At 48.7% G+C, this 27,884-nt stretch overlaps 1 protein-coding gene across 1 annotated transcript; it reads right to left on the minus strand.

The window, feature by feature from the left end:
* Positions 1–221: 221 nt before the first annotated feature.
* ACTR5 (actin related protein 5) lies at positions 222–27,884 on the minus strand. Its single transcript, XM_047853221.1, has 9 exons — positions 27,445–27,884; positions 26,018–26,247; positions 23,743–23,912; positions 17,211–17,428; positions 16,228–16,410; positions 7,490–7,606; positions 6,415–6,554; positions 5,277–5,409; positions 222–837 (listed from the first exon to the last, which is right to left on the minus strand). Exons 1-9 carry the CDS (start codon positions 27,841–27,843, stop codon positions 580–582), a joined length of 1,848 nt encoding a protein of 615 aa, XP_047709177.1. The 5' UTR covers positions 27,844–27,884; the 3' UTR covers positions 222–579.

Consider the following 27,884-nt stretch of genomic DNA (forward strand, 5'->3'; position numbering starts at 1 on the left):
GTCTCTGTCTTCGCATGGCCTTCTCCCCTGTGTCATTTCTTATACAAGGACACCAGTCACTGGATGGAGGGTCCACCCCAAATCCAGGCTCCTGAGATTTTGTGGGTGACTGCTTTTGTCACACCAACATCACCATTTTTTGTACACGTGCGAAAGGCCTCCACCTGCTGGGCGTTCACACAATTCTGAATGAAGCCAGAAAAACGTCTACACTGATAGTATAAATTTTAAAGGATTTTTTTAAGGGATTTTCTTTAAAAAAGATGTTTTTGAAATGAAGAAATACAATTTTTACATTTTGTACATCCCTGTCCTCCACCCGGTCTTCATTTACTGCTGCGGAAAGCCGATGCCACAGCTCATCCGTGGTTCAGCGAAGACACCAGAGGGTCACATAAAGTCTCTTCGTTGCAGGAGCCCCAAGTGAATGCAGTTCCAAGAGTAACTCCCAGGGTCCCTTCACTGCTCTCCCCCGTGCTCGCACCCCAGCGCTACCAGAGGGCTCAGAGTGGACAACAGCTGGCACAGCCACCGTCCGTCATGCTGGCCGACACGGCCCCGGGTCCCAGAGGGGCCCTGCTACGCCTGTTCGCCAGCGCCACCTCCACTGGCCCCCGAGCCTTTGCCGGGGGCCTGGGCGTCTGAGAAGCGTGAGGCCTGCTTGGGCAGGCGGATGGGGACATAGATGTTGGATGCGCAGTGCTCCTTGAGGTACTCTCCTCCCTTCTCTTCATATTCCTTCCTGGTGATCCAGACCTCGTCATCATCCAGGTGATCCAAGGCCCAGTCCCGAGCGCCGTACCAAGCGTCCAGCACCGGGTTGGAGGCAAGCTGAACCTGAAACACAAACAGCGCTCAGCAGAGGGCTTGAGGAGTGAGGGTGCACAGGCGCGGCTGCAGCCCCCTCCGTGGCATCCCCGGAAACACACGCGCGGGACGGCCCCCACCCTCCAAACACGGCCGAGCGGAGACGCCGCGGACGTTCCGAGAGAGCACACAGGAGCGCAGGGCACACCAGACTCGACCTGAATCCACGGTCGGCAGCTATTTTGCAAACGCCAGGCCCGCGCTGGGTCAGAGAGGGCCCAGCTGCCCCGCCCCTGCTCCCGCGCTGTCCACAAGCGGAGGGCAGCGGAGGCTGATGCGAGGCGGCTCCAGCCTGGGCAGCAGACAAGCCTTGGAGCGGAGACCGAACAGCAGCACCTGGCGCGTTCTCCAGGACGCGGCCAGTGCTCTTTCCGCGGCCTAGTGTCACAGCGAGGCTGAGGTCAGCGGCCCCGTGGGGGCCCCTCGACGAGGCTGACCCGACCAGAGTGGGGAACAGCCTCTGTAGCTCGAATCGGGCTTCCTGCTTCCCGGAGTCTCTACCTGACTTCCCGCCTCCTTCCCCCCTCCCTCCCCCAACCCAGGAGCCCGGGGTTGGGATGGTGGGTTCAGAACTTTCTGAAGTAACAGGCAGGCGACACGGCATGCGATCGGCGGGCACAGATGGAGGCGGATGAAGCACATAAACACCAAAGTCAGGAGGCTGATGGACAGGGCTGCCGTGGGAGGGACTTGCGATAAGAGACCGCGAATAAACGCGGGTAACAAGGACCCTGCGCTCTGGCCAGAAACTCACTGAGAGACAAGCGCTAGCAGGGGGACACTCCTGGCACCGGCTGAGTAGTGAGTGACAACCGGTGGCTTTTGTTATTACCAGTGAAAAAGCAGTCAGATACACGAATATAACAATGGAATATGATACAGCCATACAAAAGAGGCTTCAAACGTGTACCTACTGACACAGCAAAACAGTAATTTAAGAAGTTAAAAAAAAAAAATACAGGTCACAAAATAAGCCATCGACATTCTCTTTTTTTAGTTAAAATCATACACGTTTAAAAGTTCATGTAACTTTTAAAACACTACTACAGTTGGATTTAAAATGTTTTGCTGTTAAATAAGAAAAAACTGGGGCGCCCAGATGGCTCTGTCAGTTAAGCATCCGACTCTTGATTTCAGCTCAGGTCATAATCTCAGGGTCGTGAGGTCGGGCCTGGCGATGGACACGGAGCCTAATTAAGATTCCCTCACTCTCCCCCCCCCCCCTCCTTTTACACTCTTTCTCTCTCTCTCAAAAGAAGAAAGGAGGAGGGAGGAAAGAGGGAGGAAGGAGAGAGAAAGAAGGGAGGAGGAAGGAAGAGAAGGGAAAAGAAGGGAAGAGGGGGGAAGAGCGGGGAAGAGGGAGGAGGAGGGAGGAGGAGGGACGGGGAGGGAGGAGGAGGGAGGAGAAAGAACCAAAAGAAACGTAAAGTATGCAAAAGTACACATTTAGGGTCTTAAATGGTTCATGTTTGAGCCACTGCTGAATACATAACCTAAATTTTGAAGATCAGGGGTAGTTCTGACATGACGCACACTTGTTACATCAGCAGCTGCAAAGGAGCAGGACAGGAGGAAGAGACGGAAGATGGGGTTGTGCCACAGGAGACCGAACCAGCTGACGGACAGCTGGAAGGGAGCCCTGGCAGCATTCCTACAACGAATGTTCAGAGTAATTCACGGGAAAGGCTTTCACGAAGATCAAGATATAGAGCTTAAAAATCCAGTAATACGACGTGTGCTCAGTTCTGTCATCACAAGTCACGGCCACTGGCGCACACCCACCCCCACCCCCACCCTCTGCGCCATCACCCCCACGGTCTCGGCACCTCCACCCTTCCGAGGCCCTTAAATGCTGGTGTCATGTAAGCCTAACCATGGACATCACCCAGCCTCCCAACAGCGCCCTCTAAAGACACGGTTACGCTAGGGGCTCTGCGTCCACCCTCCCGCCGCTCTCTCGAGCACTCGGCAGCTGGCTAGGAGTCACTGCTTCCTGGACATTCCCCCGGAAACTCCACTCTACCCGCCGCAGGAGTGGAACTCCTTATCCACCCTCTGGCCTGCTCTCCCTCTCCCATTCCCCAGTCCAGCGGAGGTCATCTGTATCCCATCAGCTACCCAACTCAGAACCTGGGGGTTGTCTTGGGTCCCACCCTTCTCTCCCCAAATCTGGCCTGTTACTCAGCTCACCCCCCTCACCTCTGCCACATCAACGTCCCCCTGCTCTCTCCTGATGCCTGCTGCATGTTTCCTGCACAGCTACCAATGACACCGAGCCAAGGCCCGGCACTCGACAGTTCACAGGACAGTCCGTTCTTCCCTAATGCAGGCGGGCCTAGTAAGGAGTACAGTTAAGGACAGGGAAGGCTTCTGGAGGAAGTGACATGTAAGCCAGCCGTGGGACACTGGACTGAGATGGAGTGTTCCAGGCAAAGGGACTGAGCAAGTGCAAACGCCCTGAGGCAAGAAAACATGGCTTACTGGGGAACAAAGTAGAGGGTGGCAGGGAGAGTGATTCAAGGTCAGATCACAGGAGACACTGCAGACTGTGGTGAGGAGTGAGGACTCCACCGTAAAGCCCAGGAGTTGCTGCCTAACTGTTCCCCTGCTTCCGATATTTCTCCTGATTCTCCCATTTTCCGCATTGGTCAACAGTATCTTCCTAAATTCAAACCGAAGGAAACAACTCCCATGCTTAGACTCCTTCTCGGTCCCACGTGGCCTAACAGTAACAACAGCTATGCAGGAAAGTTGGCCCGCAGGCCTGACTGCTTACGAGGCCGCCCCTGGCTGGCACCCGGGGACCTGGATTTCAGGAGACTCGAGAAAGCAGCTCAGTGCTCCCGATGTCTGAATGTGCTTTATGCTGAACACCTGCTTCCTTCTGTGAGTCTGGAAATTTGGGTACGTGCCCCGCGGGGGTGCCTACACGATCAGCCCCCGGTGAAAACCTTGGACACTGAGTCTCTCACGAACTTCGCTGGTTGGTGACATTCCACGTAAGTTGTCACAGCTCGTTGCTGGGGAGAATTCAATGTGCCCTGTGCGACTTCACCGGGTGAGGACTCTGGGAGCTTGCACCTGCGTTCGTTCCCCTGCACTTCCCCCCATGCACCTTTTCTCCTTACTGATTTTGCTTTGTTTCCTTTCCAGTCATAGCCAGGAGTATGATTATATGTGGATTCCTGTGAGCCCTAGCCAATCATGGAACCTGGAATGATCCCAGGGAGCCCTCCCCTACCCCGCTGCCCCCTACAACAGTCAAGGTCTGAGTGTTCGTTTTGTGCAGGCCCTATGCTGAGCACTTGACCTGCACCAGCACACTGAATCCTGCAAACCGGAGGCAGGATTACCTCTTTGTACCAGGGAGAAAACAAAGGCGTGGCAAAATCCAGTAATGGAGATGATGGAGTAGGGACCAAAGCCCAAAACCCACGCCGTGACTGTGTAATACATCATGCAGCACAGGGGACCAAGGCCACCTCTCAGCAGGACGCGTGGGCTCTGCATGGCTCTCCACCACACCCCTCTCCACTCCTCTTTAGCAGCCCAATGCTCCAGCCACACTCAGCTGCAGCTTACGCCCTCAGCCGGCCTCGGGCCCCTGAGCCTTTGCTCATGCTGATCGCGGTCTGCAATGCTCCCTCCATCCCACCCCTCTCCAGTGTCTATATGGAGAACACCTCCTCATCCTAGGAAGAACTCATTTCCACGGAGCCTTTCCTGACCTCCAAGACTGACAGGTGCCCATACCTGAACGTCCATCACGTTCTGGGCTATCATGGCCTATTTAGTCAGCTGCTGTCCCTCTGGTAGCAAGTTCCTTGCAGCTAAGGGCCGTGTCTAGGACATGTCGGCATCTGCAAGGTGCCTGGTCCTCGATGGGGGCTCAGACCATGTTTCTCAACGATCAGAGATTCACTAGATACGTTATGGGACATCCACACCATAGAATAAAAATTAAAAAAAAAAATAGTACTCTGGAAGAATGACATCAGGAAACGCTCATGGTGGGTTAAAGAAACGTCGGTTACCAGACAGGTTACCCTCAAGTATAGAGAATCTGTGAAAGAGAAGCTTTGCCTGTAGAATAAGGGATGGGTGAAGAGAATGACTATTCTTAGTGGGTACTGACTGTATTCTCTGAATTTTATTAGATTGTATGTCTTTTTTCAGTTAAAAAAAAAAAAAAAGAGAGAGAAATATTAAAAACATGATTCCCATTCTGCTTTAACAATTCAACGGATATCAAAGACCAGAAGGAAAGCCACAAAAATGTTAACAGTGGATATTTGTGGATGATGGAATTAGAAAGTAATTTTCCTCCTCTAAACTACTGTTTATTACTTCTGCTATCAGAAAACACTAATGCTATTTACGAAACAGCCGGTTACATGAACAACCAGTACCTTAAAAGAAGACTGAAAGGGCCTCATCTCCAACAGCTCCTTCTCGACTCTACCTTTCATCCCAGGGTACATCATGTTCCCACCGGTGAGGAAAACGTTCTGAACCAGCATGTCCTGAACGTCCTTGGAGTACCTAGGAGAGAGACAGTTCCTTCCAGTATACTCCTACCAACTTGAAGCTCAGGGGAGAATGCAGACGTAGAAATAAAAACCCTTGGCACAAAAAAGAAAACATCTGCACAGAAAGTGTTTAAAAAAACAAAAAAACACCCGGCATTTTTCACTTACAACTTTATAGAATTCATTTCCGTAGCAGGATTAGAAGTTTTGTGCCTTGACACGTTTTTTAAAAAGTGACTTTATGGAGGACTGATTTACAAACGTTTCGACGAGGTCTGATAAACCTATACATCCTAGTAACTATCACAAGATACAGAACAGTTCCATCACCCCAAAAAGCCCATCTTTCTACCTATGTGCTTATTTAAAAAAAATATATATATATATATATAATAGCTTCATCTTATACATGTTCGAGCACTTTCTTGTTATGACAAAGCTTAAAGCCACTCCAACAAAGTGGCTGCCATAGTCTCCTTCCTTGCCAGTGACAGTTTTCACCCTGTTTCAACCAAGGGTGGCCAGAGGACTACAAATCATGCTCTTGGCTTGTCCAGCTTGAACTATGAAAACTCGCACTGCAGGAAAACACCTGTAGAAATGGGATGGGGAGGAGCATTTTACAGAACTGCAAACTCTTAAATACAATGTCTGCAAGGAGGAAAAAACTTTTATAGGCTCTGCACATATTTAGGGCACTTAAAAATCGCTCATCTTCAATAACGTCAAGGTTTATACGAAAACCAACGCACATATGTTATTGTTGCTGAAACATAAAAGAATTTCTTAAAGCTCCTCAAATCAACTGAGCATTTACATGTTCAGAAAAGAATTACAGAGTCCTTCCTCTGTGCCAGGGCTGGGGAGAGAGAAAAGAATACCATCTGAGCACAGCAAGTCAATGAAAAGGAGGACATGAGGCACATTTTCAAATGCCTGACCCATCTCATCTATCATTCAGTGCAAAATCCAAGGAAACGGTTCTGGTAAATCTAAGGCAAAGAAGGACCAGCCTCACCTGTCCAGGATGTACTGAAGGGTCTCTGCGACCCCCGCCTGCTCTTCCCCGATGAGAGACGGCTGGAAGATAATTTCTGGAGCCCGAATTCTTTCTGTCCCAATAAACAGCTGATGATAGGCTGCCAAGTTAAACACGGGCTTTAAAAACCCAAGGTTGAGAAGATATTTTTAGGCCACAGTGACAAACATTCCAGTTGCCAGTTCCCTCAAACCGCACTTCTTATTCCAACATAGCTTCTGTCCTTTGTTCGTGCCAGAACAACCTCTCCCCAGCTCTCCTGATACACTAATTCCATTTTCTACCTTTCTTCCACTTCTGAGTCACAAATGCCTACAACTTTGCATCATGAAATGGTCCCTGCGTTGCAAGAAAAGAGACCTCAAGAAGAGCAGCAGCGGAAAGTTTTCTCCCAGGTGAGCCTCAGACCCGGATCAGTCTGTCTGGTTGCCGTTGCAATGACAGAAACATGGGCCCAAATGAGGATTAAGCACAATGACACTGGCTTAAATGTATATGAAACCACAGGGCACCTGGATGACTCAGTCGTTAAGTGGTTAAGCGTCTGACCCTTGGTTTCGGCTCAGGTCATGATCTCGAGGTTCGTGAGTTCGAGCCCTGTGTCAGGCTCCGTGCTAACAGCGCGGGGCCTGCTGGGGATTCTTTCTCTCTCTCTTTCTCTCTCTCTCTCCGCCCCTCTCTCTGCCCCTCCCCTACTCATGCTCACTCTCTCTCTCTCTCAAAATAAATAGACTTCAAAACAAAAATAAAATAAATGAAACCACTAAAGCTAGTCTTTAAGTCTAAACTTCTCAATTACTTGCCTAAATGTTTCTGCCAAGCAGACTGTTTCCCACAGGTTCACAGATCTTAGGGCGGGAACCCCATTAACCAGCAGGAAAAGTTTTGACTGCAGAAGCTATAAGCATTAGTACCCCCACCTCCCGCCTTCCTAGAAAATACACCAGGAATTTTTTTTTTTTTAAACATTCCTAAACAAGCAGACTAGACCAGACTGGTCATTTATGTCAACAGTTTCAAAGCAGAAACATGGTGCAGGTTATCGGAGCCCAACCTGGACAGTAGCGACTGGCTTCTCCACCTCAGGGGTTTCCTCTGAAAACAAGGGTTCAAAATCATTGATGCTTTCCACGTCTTCCAGAGTCGGCTCGAGCTGCTCCAGGTCAGGGGTCTAAGGACAGAACAAACAGGACGAAACAGCACCTGTAACTTCAGGCCTTCACTCTACCAGTTCACCGTCACGGACAAGAATTGGTGTTTCGCTCCATGTCCTAAAAGTTGATATAAAAACGATGAAAATTTTCTAAACTGTTAAAAAAAAAAAGAGGAAGACAAGTGAACACAAGGATTAAAACCCTAAAAAGCCAGGAACAGGCTTTGCTCCTGTCCCCTACCTCACACAAACCTCAACAGCCCCCCGACCCCACCTTCTCTCTGAAGCCCTGCGGTGGGGCTGCTCAAACGGGACCCAGGGGAGGGCAGGCACACACCGCACGCACAGTTCGGGGGGCCAGGGTGCAAGAGCTGGCGTCCCACAAAGTGGCCCAGACACCAGCAAAATTAAATAAATCTCTTATCTGCTTAACAAATACAACTGCCAACACTAATGGGCTTAACAGCCAGTCCCTTAACAGCCAGTCCACCGGGCTGGAGCCGTGACTAAGAGCCCCCGAGGTGACAGCTTCGGAACTGTGGCGCCCCACACAACAGGCTTTCCTCTTCAGCCACAGGGAACCTGGGTGGAGCCTACGCATGCTGGCACCGCTCCCAACAGAAGGTTCAGGGCCCGCCGTAACTTGGACCCGGACAAGGAATCTGGGCAGCGGTAGTGCGGTTCTAGATGACATCTCTAGCCATCTGTGGTTCTGCCATGTGAAAGGCAGAGGAGTTTTACCTCTGGACTCAAGGGGGAGAAGTTACAGGAAAAAATGCTGCGTCGCCTTCCTTGAAAAAGGGTTCTAACAGTGACAGCTGCTATAGAAAGGACTGTCTCACAAGGTGTCTTGGGAGGGTGCAAGCTGACTCAATACTGCCCGCCTGGCATGCCTGAGGGGAGGTCCCTGCGTTGAGTAAGTGTCCTGTGAGCCTGTCCTTACCCTTGGAGTCTGCAACGTATGTAAACTAGCGACGCAACTCACAACACTTACACAAACTTCTCTAGAACACGGCCACATATACTCAAACGTACACTAGCATCCAAATTCACTCTTAAACAACGCTCTTCAACACTCATCCAGCAAACACATACCAGAACAGTCACGTGCATATATAGCTTCTAGAACGAGGTACGATGAATCCTAAGTTCTATTCAATATAGATGATTCTACCATACTTAAGGGGAGGGTAAACCTTGGAAAGGACGAGGACACTTCTTCCCTTGAGATTAGAGAACAGGAAGAGAGGGACTGGTTTGGAAATAGGTGATTTAAGGAGGAAAGAGGGTGGGCTGGGAGGCAAGAATCTAAGCACCTCACCCTCAGTGAAGGAGGCAAGAGCCATCCGAATACTGCATCCAATCCGGGAGCAGGGAACCTGCTCCTTGCACGATCCCCCTGCAGAGACGACTACTACCCTTCCCGGGTGGGGAAACGGGCTCAGCAGGTGAAATGACTTGCCCAGGATCACGTGACACTAGGAAGTGGGGGAAACTTGGCCTAAGACAGATGGCTCACTCCAAAGTCCTCGCTCTGCCTCCAGCTGAAATTCCATACATCATGAATCTGAGTGTGACGGGACAGCCGGGCTCGAGGAGTACGGGAAACATCTACCTGAGGTCATGGTGAATGAATGAGAACCCAAGATTTTACATGCGGCAGCAAGGCCAGCGGAGTGAATGACAGACAGGCTTCTCTGCACCAGCGGGGGCTGCAGAGCGTGTGTGAAGGAACGCTCCCCCCGCAGGTCTGCGGTCTCGAATCTGCAAGACTCTCATCTTCCAGAAAGGAGCCCCAACCCCGGGAGCACCTGTGCCTGTTCCGGCTCGGCACTAAGCTCAGGGGTCCCAACAGAGGGTCAGATGCAGATCGTGAAAATTCCCTCTCACTGGGTGGCTCGTGGATGATGAGCCACCAGGAGCAGTGGCCTGTTGCAGAAAAGAGATGAGGCTTTGAGATCACACGGATCCCGCTCTGAATGGCAAAGATTTACTTAAGGTCACAGCGGCGCAGTCTGAGGCCTCGTCCTCCTCTGTAAGCAGGGCACGACCCTAGGGCGACGGTGGGCCGAGAACAGTTAGTTCGTCCTTCTCTTTTAGCCAGGCACTCACTTTGGCCCCTTAAATAACTGTTATACCAGGCTGGAGACACACAGATGGCACCTGTGTATTTAAAATAACTACAGGCAAAACCTATGGACCCCGGCCCCCAAATGACGAGTGAATGAGCTCCAGGGAGCTCTCACCTACCCCCCGCTCTACTCCCCACACCTCCGTCGTCCTCTTCTCCATCCCAACCTCCACTCCTCTGACCTCTCTGGCCTCCCAGTGACGAGCTCCCCAGTGCACGCGCATCTCCCTCCACCCACCTGGAGCCCGATCACAACTGCCACCCCCACCCCTACTCTATCCGCTCTGCTGCTCCAGCGGCCACGCTCGAAGCCTAAAGGTCACCACCCGGTGGTCCTTCCACTTCTGCTCCGGGGTAGACCGTACTTCTCGAAGACGCTCACGGTATTTTCCATCCCACATGCTCTTCCTTAATGGGACTTCGACACTCCCCATGAAGAGGTGGGTTCTATTTCCTCCCCTCGAATCTTATTAGGGACCCGTGAGGCTCCAACCAACACAGTATGGTGGAAGCGGTGTCACGTGCATTCCAATGTGATGTCATAAAAGGCCACACAGCCTCCTTCCCCTTGACCATCTTGAAACATTCGCGCTCTGGCTGCTCTCCCTTGGGGAGCTCCCTCCTGGAAGCCGGCTGCCATGCTGAAAAGCCCAAGGCACACGTTCAGGCCACGTGTAGGTGCTCAGGTCCACCCTCCCGCTGACACAGCACATCCCTAGCCCAGGTGCCAGTGACGTGAAAAACCCTGTGGGGTCCCAGTCCCCAGCTATCCAAGCCTTCGCAGCGGAGGCCCCAGGTGGGCGTCACGGAGCAGAGATCCCTGCTACGCTCTCTCTGGACCCCTGACCCGTCAAACTTGGAAGCACGACACAATGGTCATCATTTCACGCTGCTAAGTGTGGAGTGGTTTTCCACACGACGGCAGGTGAGGGAAACGCGCTCCTAGTGGGCAGGAGAGAGAAAGCCGCAGGCCGCCACGGGCGGGCCTGTCGTCCTCTTGAGCTTCCCCGTGCGTCCCCCGGGGCAGGGTCTTCAGCCTCTCCCAGCACTTCTCCTCGGCCCCTCTGGCCACCACTCGCGGTCCTCGGCAGATGGCCTCCCGCGCTTCAGAAAGCCTACTGCCCACCTACCTCCATCCCACCCCTTCACCTCTTCCCCGGCCCTTTCACGCTCCTGCGCCCTCCCAGGTGGAGCCTACCACCCGCCGCCTGACATGTCTCCCGTCCCCCCCCCGCTGCTCTCTTCTAACTGCTCTTCCTCTGTCTCTTCCCCCAGCTTTTCCTCCACCCCAGGGCCCCTAAGCAGTGGACCCGGGCATCCTTCTTCTCTCACTCCCCATGCGATTCCAGGTCCTTCCGTGGCTGGATCCCGGCAAGTTCCACCTGAAGTCCCCCTGAGACTTTAAAGACAAGGTGCTCAACCCCAAGGCTGCCTCCACCCACCGCCTTTCAGGATGGCCTCTGTGTGACCAGAGCGAACCTGCAACCGGACTGCTTGGGTCTGAAGATGGGCGGCACTACCTCCGGCTGCGCAGCCTCGGGCAGACTCCTTCACCCCTGCGCCCCAGCTGCCTCATCTGTCAAGCGGAAATACGATAGTACTTACCCAACCGCGAAGATTCATCAAGACCGCACCGGCAGAAGTGCTCATGGTCTGGCACACGTCACACGTTCTATTATCAGCAACTGCCACTCCTGTCACCACTGCCCCTACATGGCACCAAGATCCCTGGATGCTACCTTTTTAGGTTTATTTATTTTGAAAGAGAGAGAGAGAGAGAGAGAGAGAGAGAGAGAGAACACGCACGTGCGTGCGTGAGCGGGGAGGGGCAGAAAAAGAGGGAGAGAGAATCTCAAGCAGGCTCCCTGCTGGCAGCACAGAGCCTGTCGTGGGGCTCGATCTCATGAACCCATGAGATCATGACCTGAGCCGAAATCAAGAATTGGACGCTTAACCGACTGAGCCCCCCAGGCACCCGGACGCTACCCTTGAAGTGTCTCCTGCACCCGCCATGCCCATGGCTACTCTCCCACCCCCCATGAGCTTTCTCCCGGATTACCACACACATTTCTACCCTGCTTCCCGCCTCCAGCCTCACCTCTCTCCAAACCCATCATCCTAACTGCCAGCAGTTATCTTCCTAACATCAAGTCTCCTTGTATTAGTTCCTTGCCGGACATCCTCCGACGGCTCCGTCAGAAGGATAATACCCAGGCTGACTGATAAGGACCTCTGTAGGCTGCCCCCCCGCCCCCACTTCCCTGCTTCATCACCCACACCGCACACCAAACCTACCGGGCTCCCTTGCACACGTGCTTCCTGGCATCGAACTGTCTCCGTCTATAATGTCCTGCCCTCCTCATCTGCTACCTACTGAAATCCTATCATCTTCCAGGCCCCAGCTCAAATATCCCAAGACTTTCTTAAAACTTCATCAGGGGCACCTGGGTGGCTCAGTCGGTTAAGTGTCGGACTCTTGATTTCGGCTCAGGTCATGATCTCATCGTTCATGAGATCAAGCTCCACACTGGGCTCTGTGCTGACAGCGCGCTGCCTGCCTGGGATTCTCCCTCTTTCTCTCTCTCTCCCTCTCTCTCTCAAAATAAATAAATAAATATTTAAAAAACAAAACAAAACAAAAAAAACTTCACCTAAATTCCCACACCATCTGCCAGCACACCAGATAAGCTTTATTACAGTCAACTAAGTGTGATGCGATGGCCCTATTTTTTTAGGTACCAAAGAATGCAAGAACCGTGCATCTGCATCACTAGTCCCTGGCATACCATGCCTACCACTGAGCGGTCAGCCCCTGGGAGCTACCCTCAAATTTTCCTGGAACAGAGGATTATCAAATGTTTGACTTTCAAAAGGCTTCTCCAGCTACAGCAAAGATAGCATCATCCACCTTCACCTAGCTACATTCAAAAGCATGCTACCTTAAAGATAACTTCTAAGCTTCACTAAAAATGATAAAAAGAGGGGCGCCTGGGTGGCTCAGCTGGTTGAGCATCTGACTTCAGCTCAGGCCATGATCTCACGTTCCGTGGGTTTGAGCCCCACATCAGGCTCGCTGCTGTCAGCCAGGAGCACAGAGCCCGCTTCAGATCCTCCGTCTGCCCCTCCCTCGCTTGTGCTCTCTCCAAGATAAATAATTAAAAAAATAAAACGATACGAAGATATTTTACTTATCCAAATTCATACGATTCACGGAGAAACAAAGCTAGTGATTTCAGAGCGGACGACGGGCCTCCAACAGAGAACAGATTTCTCCACTGTGGCTGGCTCCTCTCCCTCTAGGGTTTGCCAGGGTCTCCACACGTATTGTGTGGCGTTCAGGAACACAAATAGGCATTCTTTTGGAACTGAACTGAACGACAGTTTGCCAAAGCACATCACAGAAGATGCAGCATGTTCCCTGGAACAGTCTTGATTGCGTGGCATAGGAACAAGCAGGGGCCAGCTCTCATCTTGGCTAATCAGGCAAGAGAACCTTCTATATTAAGCTCATTGTGCTCTCCAACAAGCGATGTGCTCTAGAACTGTGCTCCCCCTCCTGACGGAAAGCCAACATCCTCTACTTCAAATACTTCATTAGGAATGCTGACAAAGCCTACTCCTTTACAACACCCTCATCAGAATATCTGCAGAACAGCAAGGGCTGGAATGGACTGGTCTGTGGGGACAAATGGATTTTAGAAAACACTGTAAGTTAAAAATTTTGCTGAATTAATCCAATACAGCATTACTGCTCGGATGGCATTTCAATATGAGCTCTGATTCCACATAAATCCATTCTCTCCATTCTAAAAGAATTACATGGTTGGAAAACACTACAAATACTTTTTGAGAACCAGCCAGTCAGTGATGCGGTCACACGGGACATATAGCCCACGAAAGTTACGTAATCGACCCTGATCACTAACAATCACCTTCAATAAATGCTGACTGACCCTCATAGCTTTGGGTACAGATCAACTCATCAAATTTGTTGTATACAGAGAAACTAAAGTCCAACATCTCAAAATCTCCCCAAGCCCAGAGAGAACGAGAATGCATATCCCCAGAGCACAGAACAAAGTAGGGACTTAATTAATACCTGCTAAATGCATGAAAGAGGGGCTGAATCACAGCATGTAACAAATGCAGAAAAATCAACAAACAGAAGGAAAAACTAGGTCTCCAACTGCTCAGGAATCACATTTTACAGTCACTTGGGCTTTTCATCTTATAATTTTTTTTTTTAATGTGTGTTTTTTATTTTTGACAGACAGCACGAGCAGGGGAGGGGCGGACAGAAAGAGAGACACAGAATCCAAAGCAGGCTCCAGGCTCCCAGCTGTTAGCACAGAGCCCAACATGGGGCTCAAACTCACAAACTCACAAACCATGAGATCATGACCTGAGCTGAAGTCAGATGCTTAATGGACTGAACCACCCAGGCTTTTCATTTTAAATTTGAAATCCCTTGCCCACCTGCCAGTGGCTCAGCAACACATCTGTGGTATAAAGATGCTGATGTCCTGTCGGGCATGACAAAAACTGAATATGGGGGAATAAACAACAAAGGCAACACGGGTCTGGATCCCAATAAATAGCTGAGATCTGAAGCACAACCGAAAACTCTCAGAGAGGGGAACTAGGAAGGCCCCATTGGGTGCTGTGAGGCTGACCTGGGACGCCATGCCAGAGTAGGACCTCAGCCATCCGGGGAACCATGTCTACGAAGGTTGACGTGGGGTCTGCTCTATCTGATACACATGCCCTGGCCAGCTGCTGGCCTCCGGGAATCTCAGCTGTGGGAGAGCTGGAGCTGGAGGCTGAGCGCAGCAAGTGTGTGAGTGAGCCTCCAGCTGAGAGCTGGAATCTCAAGAACAGGCTCCCCGCTGAGCCAAAGACAGCTCCCAAGTCACTGGCAAGTAACCACACCACCCTGCACCAAACTGGATTTTTCCATATCTACAAGTATAGGTTTTAGAATTTAAAGAAAGTCGATTTAAAAACAAAAACCACCAGGGCACCCAAGTGGCTCAGTCAATTAAGCCTGACTTCGGCTCAGGTCATGATCTCACAGTTCATGAGTTCAGGCCCCATGTTGGCCTCTGTGCTGACCCTCAGAGCCTGGAGCCTGCTTTGGATTCTATGTCTCCCTCTCTCTCTGCCCCTCCCCTGCTTGTTCTCTCTCTCTCTCCCTTTCTCGTTCTCTCTCAAAAATAAATAAATATAGGGGCGCCTGGGTGGTGCAGTCGGTTAAGCGTCCGACTTCAGCCAGGTCACGATCTCGCGGTCCGTGAGTTCGAGCCCCGCGTCGGGCTCCGGGCTGATGGCTCAGAGCCTGGAGCCTGTTTCCGATTCTGTGTCTCCCTCTCTCTCTACCCCTCCCCCGTTCATGCTCTGTCTCTCTCTGTCCCAAAAATAAATAAACATCGGAAAAAAAAAAATTAAAAATAAATAAATAAATAAATATTAAAACTAAAACAAAACCCACCAAGCTAGCCTGGTTAATCCTGGTCCAGAAGTGTCACAAGGCAATGAACAAGTCCTTTGTTTTAGAACTCTAGAGCTGACAGATTCAGGAACAATGCACACACTTATTAACACTCTCCTCCAGTTTTTTTTTTCTTTAAAAAAAATTTTTTTAACGTTTATTTTTGAAGGAGAGAGAGACAGAGTGTGAGTGGGAGAGGGGCAGAGAGAGAGGGAAACATAGAATCTGAAGCAGGCTCCAGGCTGTGAGCTGGCAGCACAGAGCCCGACGTGGGGCTCGAACTCACAAACCGCGAGATCACGACCTGAGCCAAAGTTGGACGCTTAACCAACTGAGCCACCCAGGTGCCCCTACTCTCCTCCAGTTCTAAAGACAGGCAACCAGCTACTGATTTCGGTGCTACTGTGCAGCACCCAGGGCCCCATCTCAGCCCTGCCACCTGACCTTAGGCCACCTCAACACTAAGAGTCCACTGGCAGGGACACAAAAAGCGTAAGACAGAGATCAAACGGCTTATTCAGTTTTAGTAATAAAAGGCTGATCTTAAATCAACCCACAGATACCACCCAACCACGTCTACCAGTTGCTGTAAAAAATCCATCAACTATTACGAAGCACGATCTCCGACAGTAGGGGGCGTCAAGACAGAAAGGAAGTAAGTGAAGTATCAACCACAATATATTTAAGTAAACATCAGAAAAAAGTGGAAGGGACCGCAAATAACCATTGGAGGAGAAGGTTCAGGTTCAAGAGGGCACCACACGACCCGTCCGCGAAGGCTCTTCCTACCCTACATACAGAGTTCTCCCGCCCAAGGGGGCCAGAGGTCCACAGGGTGAAATCTCTCAGGTCAGAACTTCAGTCGGCACGCGTGTCCCCACAGACGGTACTCCCCACATCGCTTTCCCAAGTCTGGTCACACCTCTTTATGCCAGCCTCCTCAAGACACTCCTCCGTCCCCAGGAAGGGCTGTCCTCTCTAAATGACCCTACGGGACCCTCCTCCCAAGGCCCTTGGTACCTCTGGCTTGCTGTCCACCACATCCACCTCGAGGGTGACTTCTGCTTGAAGGATTTTCTGCTTAGCCTGCTCCACGGCCGAGCTGAGCTTCTGTATGTAGGACTGCAGCTCTTCTGGGGAGTCCATGTTCAGCTCTATCAGAGCCTTGTGAAACTGATCCATCTGGCCATCCTCTAGAAGTTCCTGAAACCAGAGCGGTCACAATTCACTTCAAAGATGTCAGTGCGCTCACAAACAGGAAGGAGAGAGAAGTAGCTTAGAAGCCGAACAGAGAGAAACTACAGCAGGAGGGGGCTCCCAGAACACTCAGAGCCTGCGCCTCCACAAAATCTCACCTCCCACCGGAGCTCCACACCCCACCCTCCTCCCCAGCTGTCTCTAGGCTGCATCGCGTCAGGGCCTCAGCACCACCTGATTCGGAAAAACTAATCTATGGTGACAGAGGTCAGAAATGTTACCTTTTGAGCAGGGTGGGAAGGTAACTGGCTAAGAGGGGACATGCTGGAGGTGCTCTGGATGGCAGACACATGGTGTGTTCCACGTTGTGAAAATCCATCGAGCTATATACACACGCTTAAGACTTGTGCACTTTGTAGTATGTGTGCTACGTTTCAATCAAAAAGTTGTAAAACAGGATGCCTGCTTGGCCCAGTCAGTTAAGCATCCGACTCCTGGTTTCAGGTCATGATGTCGCGGGTTCATGAGTTCAAGCCCCGCATTGGGCCCCGTGCTGACGGCGTGGAGCCCGCCTGGGATTCTCAGTCTCCCTTTCTCTCTGTCCCTCCCCAACTCGCCTGCACATTCACGCGCGCTCTCTCTCTCCAAAAAATAAATAAACTTTAAAAAGAAGTTATGAAACAAAGGCGATTATAAGGCCAAAGTAAATGAGTGAGGCCAAGTCCAGAGACACCTGCTGCTGTGTACCGGGTAGAGGCCCCCCATGCTGAGCCTACACCGGAGCCCCTCGCGGGACCCGCCAGCACCTGCACGCAGAGCAGTCTGTCCAGCCGCTCCTGGTCCAGCTGTAGCTTCTCCTCCCGCCGGCGGGCATTGAGCTCCTGCAGGCGCCGCAGCTGCTGCTGCCGCCGTTCCTGCTTCTCCTCAGAGCTCAGAGTGCTGCCCAGGAGCTTGCTGGAAAATGGGAGCTGCATCTTGTGGACGTTGTTCTCGTAGTAATCAGGGCACCGCCATTTCTGCAGTTCTTCGGAGAAATCATTTTGAAGTTATGAAATGGAAACAGTATTAGCAGAGAAATCAGAAAGGCGATACCAGGGTTCTGGATCCGGGGAAGATGGAGAAGGCACAATCCACCCAATTTCTGAATCCACCCGGTCAACAAAATGCAGCTGTAACACCTGAACATAAGGCCCACCGATCCTTCTCAAAGAACTGTCGAGTAAAGGGGGAGCCTGGGTGGCTCAGTCGGTTAAGTGGCTGACTTTGGCTCAGGTCACGATCTTGCAGTTGGTGAGTTCGAGCCCCATGTCGGGCTCTGTGCTGACAGCTCAGAGCCTGGAGCCTGGTTGGGGTCCTGTGTCTCCCTCTCTCTCTGATACTCCCCGTCCCGCACTCACACTCTGTGTCTGTCTCAAAAATAAATACACATTAAAAAAACAAACAAAAAAAAAAAAACTGTCGAATACAGTTCGCCAGACAGAAATGACACCAGAAGGAAATTCAGAACATTGGGAATGAAGGAAGAGCAATAGAAAGGACGAAAATCTGGTTCAACATGATAGGCTAACCTCCTCCTGAGTTCTTTAAAGTATGTTTGACAATTCCAAGTAAAAAACCATCACAGGTCCGCTGGGTTTCCCTTGTGTGTAGATGTGATACATAGGACAACCCAACATAAAAGAGGAAGGCTAAAGGGGCCTCTGGGGTGCTAACATTTCCACGTTCCACCTGAAGTCGCAAAACACAGATTCTAAGAACACTGTGAAAAGTCTGTCTACTGTAACCCCAGGACAACCATTAAAAAACTACACAGAACGATACAGTAAAAACACAACGGATAAATTAAAATGCCAGTACCAAAAAAAGTTTTAAATACTCTAACCCAAAAGAGGGCAGGAGAAAGAAACAGGAACAACAAAGAGAAGGAACACCAGAAAACAAATAATACAATGGTACAACTAAATTCAACATAGAATTAATTTTAAATGATCTTGGGGTGCCTGGGTGGCTTAGTCAGTAAAAGTGTCTGACTCTTGACTTGGGCTCGGGCCCCCATCTCAGGTCATGAGATCAAGTTCTGCGTCCACACTCAGTGTGGAGCCTGCTTGGGATTCCCTCCCCCCTTCTAAGTCCCTCCCCCAAGTGTGGGTGAGCACACAGGCTCTCTCAAAAAATTAAAAAAAAAAAAAGGTCTGGGGCGCCTGGGTGGCACAGTCGGTTAAGCGTCCGACTTCAGCCAGGTCACGATCTCGCGGTCCGTGAGTTCGAGCCCCGCGTCGGGCTCTGGGCTGATGGCTCAGAGCCTGGAGCCTGCTTCCGATTCTGTGTCTCCCTCTCTCTCTGCCCCTCCCCCGTTCATGCTCTGTCTCTCTCTGTCCCAAAAATAAAATAAAAACGTTGAAAAAAAAATTTAAAAAAAAAAAAAAAAAAAGGTCTTAACATACTAATTAAAAGATAGAGACTGACATAACAGATTTTAAAAAGACAGCTACTGAACTCACTTTGGGTATAATGGTATAAGTAGACTAAACGATGGGAAGACCATTCCATGCAAGCACGCATCAAAAGAAAGTTGGAGTGGCTACATTAATGTCCGAGTGGACTTCAAAGCCAAGAAAATTGCAAGGCATAAAAAAAGATACTGTTGATAAAAGGTAAATTTGTCAAGATGACGTAAGAAACCTAAATATGTACCTAACCAAAGTGCTTTAGATACTTGAAAGCATAAGCTGACAGAAATGAAAGGAGAAATCTACAAATCATCCCTTGAGACTTCGAAACTCTTAATACACAACAGAGCTAGCGGATGGAAAAGGAACAGGGACACCGAAGAGCCGAGCAGCACCACGAACTAGCGTGCCCAAGCGACGTCACAGAACACTCCGCCCAACAGCAGAGTCCATGTTCTTTCCAAGCACGAATGGGACATTCCCCAAAGAGACCGTGCCTGGGCCATGAAACAAACCTTCACGAGCTTCCCTGATATTCGACCATAATGAAACTAAGCCGGAAATAAATCGCAAAAATGTAACAGGAATATCCCCAAATACTTGGATATATAACAACACATTTGTTTTTTGTTTTACTTTCTGCTTTCCACATCAACTATTTTTTAAAATATCAAATTGGACTTAACCCCTAAAACCTGAAGACTGTTTTTATTCTAATTCTACCAGAGTTAATATACAGTGTCACACTGGTTTCAGGCGTCCGATATAGTGATTCAGCACATCCACACATCACCCGGTGCTCAGCCCAAGTGCACGCCTTCATACCATCACCTATTTCACCCATCCCCCACCCCCTCCCCTCTGGAAACAATCAATTTGTTCTCTATAGTTAAGAGTCTGTGTCTCGGTTTGCCCTCCTCTCTTTTTTCCCTTTGCTCATCTGCTTTCTTAATTTCCACATATGAGTAAAATCACACAATATTTGTCTTTCCCCGATTGACTTATTTCACTCAGCACTCTACTCTGTAGCTCCATCCATGTCGTTGCAAATGACAAGATTTCATTCACTTTTATGGCTAAAAGTTTCTATGTATGCCACATCTTCTTGATCCATCCATCTATCAGTGGACATTTGGGCTGCTTCCATAAATTTGGCTATTGTTAAATAATGCTGCTATAAACACAGGGGTGTATGTATCCCTTTGAATTAATGTTTTTCTATTTTTGGGGTAAATACCTAGTAGTGTAACTGCTGGATCACGGGGTAGTTCTATTTTTAGCTTCCTGAGGAACCTCCATACTGTTTTCCACAGTGGCTGCACCAGTTTGCATTCCCACCAACAGTGTAAGAGGCTTCCTTTCTCTCCACATCCTCACCAACACTTGTTCTCGTGTTGTTGATGTTGGCCATTCTGACAGGTACGAGGTGTTATCTCTCTGTGGTTTTGATTTGCATTTCCCCGAGGATGAGTGATGTTGAGCATCTTTCACGTGTCAGTTGGCCCTCTGGATGTCTTCTTGTGGAGAAAGGTCTGTTCATGTCTTCTGCCCTCTTCTTCATTTTAAAAACCTTATACAAGTCACCCTTCTCATTCAAATATATACAATCAAACAAAAATTATATAAATCTTTTCATTTTAACAGAAATGAACAAACTGAAATCGCTTCTAAAGAATCCTGTGTGAGTAACGTAAGACATTACTCACTTTGTAAAATAGACTTAAACATGAAAAGCAACTATTTTATTTTATTTATTTTTTTATTATAGAGAGTCATGTGAATGGGGGAAGGGGCAGAGGGAGAAGGAGAGAGAGAATCTTAAGTAGGCTCCATGCTGAGCCACTCCACATGTGACTGGATCCCACGACCAGGAGATCATGACCTGAGCCGAGATCAAGAGTCAGACGTTTAACCAAATGAGCCACCCAGGAACCCTGAGAAACAATTATTTTAAGTTATATTCATTTGAGTTAACATTATAGAAATCATTCAACTTCCGTGGCGCCTGGGTGGCTCAGTTGGTTCAGCGTCTGACTCTTGATCTCAGCTCAGGTTATGATCTTATGTTTGTGGGATTGAGCCCTGCGTTGGGCTCCATGCTGACAGTGTGGAGCCTGCTTGGGATTCTCTCTCCCTCTCTCTCTCTCTCTCTCTGCCTCTCTCCCAACTTGCACTCTCTTTCTCTCAAAATAAGTAAACTTAAAAAAATTCATCTTCATTAAATACTTAAGAAAATTCTGCCCATTTTTAAATTGGATTATTTGTGCTTTGGGTGTTGCCTTGTTATCAGTTCTTTATATAATTTGGATACTAACCCTTTTTCAGATATGTCATTTGCAAATATCTTCTCCCATTCGGTGGGTGGCTTTTTAGTTTTGTTGATTGTTTTCTTCTCTGTGCAGAAGCTTTTTATTTTGATGTACTCCCAATAAAACAATACATTTCCAAATAATCTATGGTTCATAAAAAGAAGTCTTGAGGGGAATAAGAAAATATCTGAACTCGGGGCGCTTGGGTGGCTCAGTCAGTTGAGCATCTGACTCTTCACCGTGGCTCAGGTCAAGATCCCAGCATCATGGGATCGAGCTGTGCACTGGGCCGAGTACTGAGCGTGGAGCCTGCTGAAGATTCTCTCTCTCTCTCTCTCTCTCTCTCTCTCTCCCTCTCTCTCTCTCTCCTTCTGCCCCTCTCCCCTAGTTGTCCTTTCTCTCTCAAATTAAAAAAAAGAAAGAAAATACCTGAACTCAGTAAAAATGAAAATATAACAAAATCTGTAGAATGTAGACAAAGCAATGCTGAAAGGGAAATTTTGCAGTATTAAATGCTTATATTACAAGAAGAATGATCTTGGGGGCACCTGTGTGGCTCAGTCTGTTAAACATTTGACTTTAGCTCACGTCATGATCTCATGGTTCCTGAGTTCGAGCCCCTCATCAGGCTCTGTGCTGACAGCTCAGAGCCTGGAGCCTGTTTGGGATTCTGTGTCTCCCTCTCTCTCTGCCCCTCCCCCACTTGAGCTCTCTCTCTCTCTCTCTTTCTCTCTCTCTCTCTCTCTCTCTCAAGAATAAACATTAAAAAAAAATTTTTTTAGGGGCACCTGGGTGGCTCAATCAGTTAAGCATCCAACTTCAGCTCAGGTCATGATCTCAGTTTGTGAGTTCAAGCCCCGCATCGGGCTCTGGGCTGACAGCTCAGAGCCTGGAGCCTGCTTCTGAATCTGTGTCTCCCTCTCCCTCTCCCCCACTCGCACTCTGTCTCTCTCTCAAAAATAAACATTAAAAAAAAAAAAAAAAGAAAACAGAAAAACTACAGATCAACATCCCTCATGAATATAGACATAAAAGCCCACAAAATATTACCAAGTCAAATCCAGCAACATATAAAAAGACAAATATACATGAACAAGTGGCATCTACCGCCCCCAAATCAATCCCAGTTCAATATCCAAAAAGCAATCATTATAATCTCCCATATGAACAGTCCAAAGCAGAAACACCATAGGATCATATCAACTGGTGCAGAAAAAGAAAACATTGAAAATTCACTCATGATAAAAATGCTCACTAAAACTAGGAACAGAAGGCAATTTCCTCAGCTTGATAAAGGACACCTGTAAAACACTTCAAGCCAACATCATATACTTAATAGTGAAAGACTATGTCCCCCCACCATGCCAAAAATAGGAACTGGGAACAAGAAAAGGATGCCCACTATCACCACTCCTATTCAACACTGTACTGGAAGTCCCAGCCAGTAAAATAATAAAAAGAGAAAGAAAGGCAAACAGATTGCAAAGGAAGAGACAAAACCGTTCCTATTCACAGGTGACATGTCTATGTGGAAAGTCCCAAGGAATCTACAAAAGACTAAAAATAAATAAACGTAACAAGGTCAACACATAAAAATTAATTGCACTTCTAAACATGAACAATGAGCCGCCGGAAAGTGAAATAAAAAAGCAAAAACTTAGACACAGATCTAACCGAACATGTATAGGATCTGTATGTCAGAAACTACAAAATGCTGATGAAAGAAATCAATGAAGGCCGAGGTCAATGGAAAGACCTACTATGTTCACGGAGTAGAAGATCCAGCATGGTACAAAATGTCACTTCTCCCCAATCTACCTTTAATGTTACATCTCAACTTAATATTATGTTTGGGTTTATATTAAAAATGCTGTTGTTTCATATCCCACCTGATCTATAGATTTCATATACTTTCAATCAAAATCCCAACAGAACATTTTTGTAGACATGAAGAAGCTAATCCTAACTTTTTTTTTTTTTTTTTTTTTTAAGTAGGCTTCACGGGAGCCCAACTTGGGGCTTGAAACTCACGACTCTGGGATCAAGGGTCGGACACTCAACTGACTGAGCCACCCAGGCACCCCCATAATCCTAATGTGGGATATGGGAAGGCAAAGGAACTAAAATAGCCAAAACCATTTTGGAAAAAAAAAACAAAACCTACAGATGTAAGTTAGCAGTTTATTGAATAGTTTAAGTAAATACCAAAAAGAAAAGGGGATGCTAATGAGAGTAAAAAGTGAGCAAGAGAGTCATCCTGGAAACGATTTAAGGAACACCCTGAACACAGACAATATCTAAAAGCCTCAAGCAGGGACGCCTGGGTGGCTCGGTGGGTTAAGCATCTGACTCTTGATTTCACCAGGTCATGATCTCACGGTTCGCGAGGTCCGAGCCCTGCACCTGGCTCTGCGCCAACAGCGTGGAGCCTGCTTGGGATTCTCTCCCCCTCTCTCTTTGCCCCACCCCAACTCATGCTTGCTCACACATTCTCTCTGAAAAATAATCAACAGTTTTTAAAAACTCTTTGAAAAAATTACAAATAAATAAATGCCACAAACAGAGGCCGTCTCCATTACCTGCCACATAATCTTCAGCAACGTAGCTGTGCTCGTGCAGGATCTCCTCCATGCGGCTGAGAGTGATGGCTGCCAGATGCCCAGGGTATTTCAGCTGCAGGAGACGCTGGAGGTAGCCAGCTGCTTGGCTTCCCCCCAGATTGATGCGTTTGCAGTTTTTAGCATCTAACCTATAAGCAAGGAATGGAAAAGAGCACTGAAATTTGTGGCAACATGGGAGAAAGGACAGGGAACACTTCGTGGGGGGCTCGGGGGGAGGGTGACAACGCAGACGAACGAGGAAGAGACAGAGCAGCCCGGGGAACAGAAAACTTTAGAGATGAAGGGACTCTGAAGTTCCCTCGATTCAGCCTCTGACTCAGTGCAGGAATTCCTAGTCCACATACAGACACGTGGCATCTAACTTCTGGCAAGGGTGTCACAAGGAAACAAGGTTCAACGGGAAGAATATGTACTCTGAAGTCAGACCCTTATGTAGCTCGTCATGCATTTCTCAAACTGCGGTCCTGGTAGAGTTAGCTGGGGGAAATGTTAAACGTGCCAATTCCCGGAACTCATTTGCTTTGGGGTAGGGCTGGGAGTATGCATTTTATTTAACAAGCTCTCTAGGTAAGTCTAACATAGGCTAGAGTTTGAGAACCCTCCCCTGGCCACTCCACTTCTGCTGATGCATACACATTAAGTAACCACACACATTCTGGCTTACTGTAACCTCCTGAAAGGACCAGGTCCCCTCCACATCTTGTGAAGGGGAAGAGAAATCAGAATAGCCTCTTTCTTAATGTGAGAAAGGGTAGCAGGACACTAGGATCTTGCCGCAATTGCAAAGTTTTTGCTATATCACGCATCACCAGCAGATGCCAGCATAGAACAGGACAGGCTCCAATGTGATCATGTCTTAACTTTCAGGTAAAACACTTTTCTCTCAATACTTTTCTGTACATTCTGTTTACATAAAATAAAAAAAAAATTCCAAATATAAGGAGTGTTTGGTAACGTGTAAAATAAATACTTCTATCTTCATAAATGTTTGTAGAACCTTCAAGAGAAATTACCACTATAGGTCTCAATAAATTCAACATTTATTTTGACTTAAATACTCAGACTCTTTTACAGTTCCCGAAGTGCCATCACCTACATTTATCTCACTTCATCCTCAGAGTAACCCTGAAAAATTAGTTTTTCCCAATTTTACATGTTAAGAAGAGGCTAAGTGGAGAGGGTAAATAACCTCATCCTCAGCAGGGCCACAAACCCAGGCATTTAACTCCAAAGCCAGGGCTCTGCTCCCTACTTCCCCTCTGTATGCAATAAGAAACCTTCTCCCGAGAGCACGATGCTGGCCTAGTCTCTTCTCCAACAATGAAGGCCCAACTATAAAATGAAAACTGGTCTAAAAATGACAGAAACTGGGGCACCTGGGTGGTTTAGTGGGTTAAGGTCTGACTTCGGCTTAGGGCATGATCTCACAGTTCATGGGTTCGAGCCCCACATCAGGCTCTGCACTGATAGCATGGAGTCTGCTTTGGATTTGTCTCTCCCTCTCTCTCTGCCCCTCTCTCCACCTCAAAATAAATAAATAAATACATATATATTTTTTTTTAATGAGAGAAACTACCCTCACCTTTTATCCAACTTGGAAATATTTAATAAGTATCTATATTATGTGCCAGGCACTGTATCTGAAAAGTACTAACCAACTGTGATTAAAGAGCTTTAAATTAAAAAATAACCTTTTTCTCTTTTTTTTTAAATTTTAGAGAGAGCATGAGTGGAGGAGAGCTGCGGGGGGGGAGAGAGAGACAAAGAATCTTAAGCAGGCCCCACACTCAGTGTGAAACCTGATGTGGGGCTTAGTCCTACAACCCTGGGGTCGTGACTGACCTGAAAACCCAGAACCTCCCCCCCTAAAAAAATAACCCCTCAATAAAAAAGTGACTCCAGAACAGAAAGGCCATTTAAATTATTCAAATAATTTCTTCAAAACGTTTTTTTATGGGCACCTGCTACTTGCAGGTGATTATCTTGCCATAATCAAAACAGTAAAATTCTACAATTATAGAGTTGGACTTCGAAGACCATCTACAACAACTCCCTCCAGGTCACAAAGGATGGAAGGTGAAGTGACTTACCTGAAGTCACATAGTGAAGTATGTCAGAGCCAAGGCCAGAGGCTAGTTCCCAGTCCAATACTTGTTCTTTCCACCCCACCTTTAAGGTGGGCACCCAACAAATGTTTCCTGAATGCTTCTCCAGTGCCCTAAGTGCTACTCACCTCCCATCTAAGATGGGTAAAATATGGGTACACTGGTAACCAGATGAAATGATGAGCCCGCTGGAAATCAAGTTCTTTGGCTTATTGTGGTAGAAGCTGAAGAGGCTGTCTATTCCATAGGCAACCTTAGGAATCCCATAGCACTCGAAAAGAAGCTCGGACATCATTTGTCGAGAATACAGCGGGTTGCACACAGCTTCCGTCAAAACTATGGGATGATCGACACAGCCCTACTTTGAAAGAAAAGAGAGAACAGACCACTAATAAAAGAATACTCTTCCTAAAGAATAAAAGAAACCAAAGGCCTACTGTAAAGACTGAATTTGCTTTCGGTCTTCAAACACCTGGCCAGAAGCAACTGTAAAACGCTCATCTCATCTCTACTGGAGGTTGTTTTGGGAGAATATGAAAGTACGGTCAATCGAAAGTTATTAAGTGAAGCCCCAACCAGACTGTCAGCAAATCATATTGGCTCGATCTTCAAAATACCTCCAGAATCGAACTGCTTCTTGCCACATCCCCCTCCCCTGACCTTCACCTTAGTCACCATCATCACTCACTTGGGTGACTGCAATGGTCTCCTAACTGGCCTCCTGATTCTACCCTATGACCCATGCCAGTCCATTCTTCATACAGCAGCCACGGCGGGCCTTCTGGAGCATAAGTCATGTCCCTCCTCCGCGCAACACTCTGCAATGACTCCTCGTTACACTCCGAGTAAGAGCCTATAAGGTGTGTGATTTGCCCCTCATCACTTGTGACTTCCTCTCCACTTACTACTCTCCTCTCACTCTCGCTGCTCTCACTTAGGATTAGGGCACACTTCTCCCTCAGGGCCTTTTCACCGGCTGTTCCCTCTGTTTGGAATACTGTTCCCTCAGATATTCCCATGGCTTGCTCCCTCAATCACCTCCTTCAATCCTTGCTTGAACATCCCCTTCTCCCCGAGTCCTACCCGGACCATCCGAAAAGACGTGAACCGCCCCCCCCCCCCACCATGCCGCAGAATCTACTACTTAATTCTATTGTTTATTGGCTGCCTTTTCATACTAGAATGTCTTTCCATTCTAGCTCCATAGCGTAAGTAATTTTGTGTTACATTCATGGATGTATTCCAAACGCCTGGAAAAGTGCCTGACACAGAGTAGGTAGGTGCTCAATGAATGAATTTATCAACGAATGAGCACCTATGCCCGAAGGTATGCTGCAAGAGAAAAGGACCGTTGTTTAGTCCACTGCTATTTCCCAAGAGCCCAGCACAGGGCTTAAACACGTTGGGCGCTTAAGATTTGCTCGACAGACGAAAGGAATGGCTAAATGACAATGAGAGCTAGAGTTACTGTAGTGACTACGACCTCTGAGCGAAATGCGCGGGCACAAGACCTCACCCCTCCCTTCCAGCCCAACCCACCTCCCCGTCGCTTCACCTGTGAGGAGACACCCAGGTGCTGGAAGCTGTAGTCAAGCAGCAGCTCCTGCAGCTCCAGGTTGACCGGTACGTTGCGGTCGAAGGGCGAGCGCAGCATCCAGCGCAGCGGCTCCAGGCTGCCAAGCGCGTTGCCCACCTGCGGGCCCGCTCCGCCCCGAGCCCCGCCACGCCCGCGGGCGCACACAGCGCGGAACTGCAGGCGCGGCTCGGGGCCCGGGTCCGGCCCGGGGCATGCCCAGCCGGCTCGGGCCTGGAACGACCCGTTGTCCAGCACCAGTGGCACTGGCAGTGGCCCGTGTGCCTCCGGGCCGGCCTCCAGCACTGGGTCTGGTGCGGCGCGGGCATCGCGGAACGGGAACACATTCGCCACCGGTCCGGCCGCACTGGCCGCGGCCATCTTGGAGCGCGCGCGCTGTGCCCGCCCCTTGCCGCAACGCC

This window comes from Prionailurus viverrinus, chromosome A3, assembly GCF_022837055.1.
Source record: "Prionailurus viverrinus isolate Anna chromosome A3, UM_Priviv_1.0, whole genome shotgun sequence".
Classification (NCBI taxonomy): Eukaryota; Metazoa; Chordata; class Mammalia; order Carnivora; family Felidae; genus Prionailurus; species Prionailurus viverrinus.

Excerpts from the sequence above, each read along its gene's own strand:
- ACTR5 (XM_047853221.1), bottom strand. The coding sequence starts at position 27,843 with ATGGCCGCGGCCAGTGCGGCCGGACCGGTGGCGAATGTGTTCCCGTTC. Across the intron at positions 17,429-23,742 it reads TGCTGAAGATTATGTGGCAG|AACTGCAGAAATGGCGGTGC; the intron begins GTAATGGAGACG and ends ATTTCTCCGAAG. Across the intron at positions 5,410-6,414 it reads CTTCAGTACATCCTGGACAG|GTACTCCAAGGACGTTCAGG; the intron begins GTGAGGCTGGTC and ends TCTCTCTCCTAG.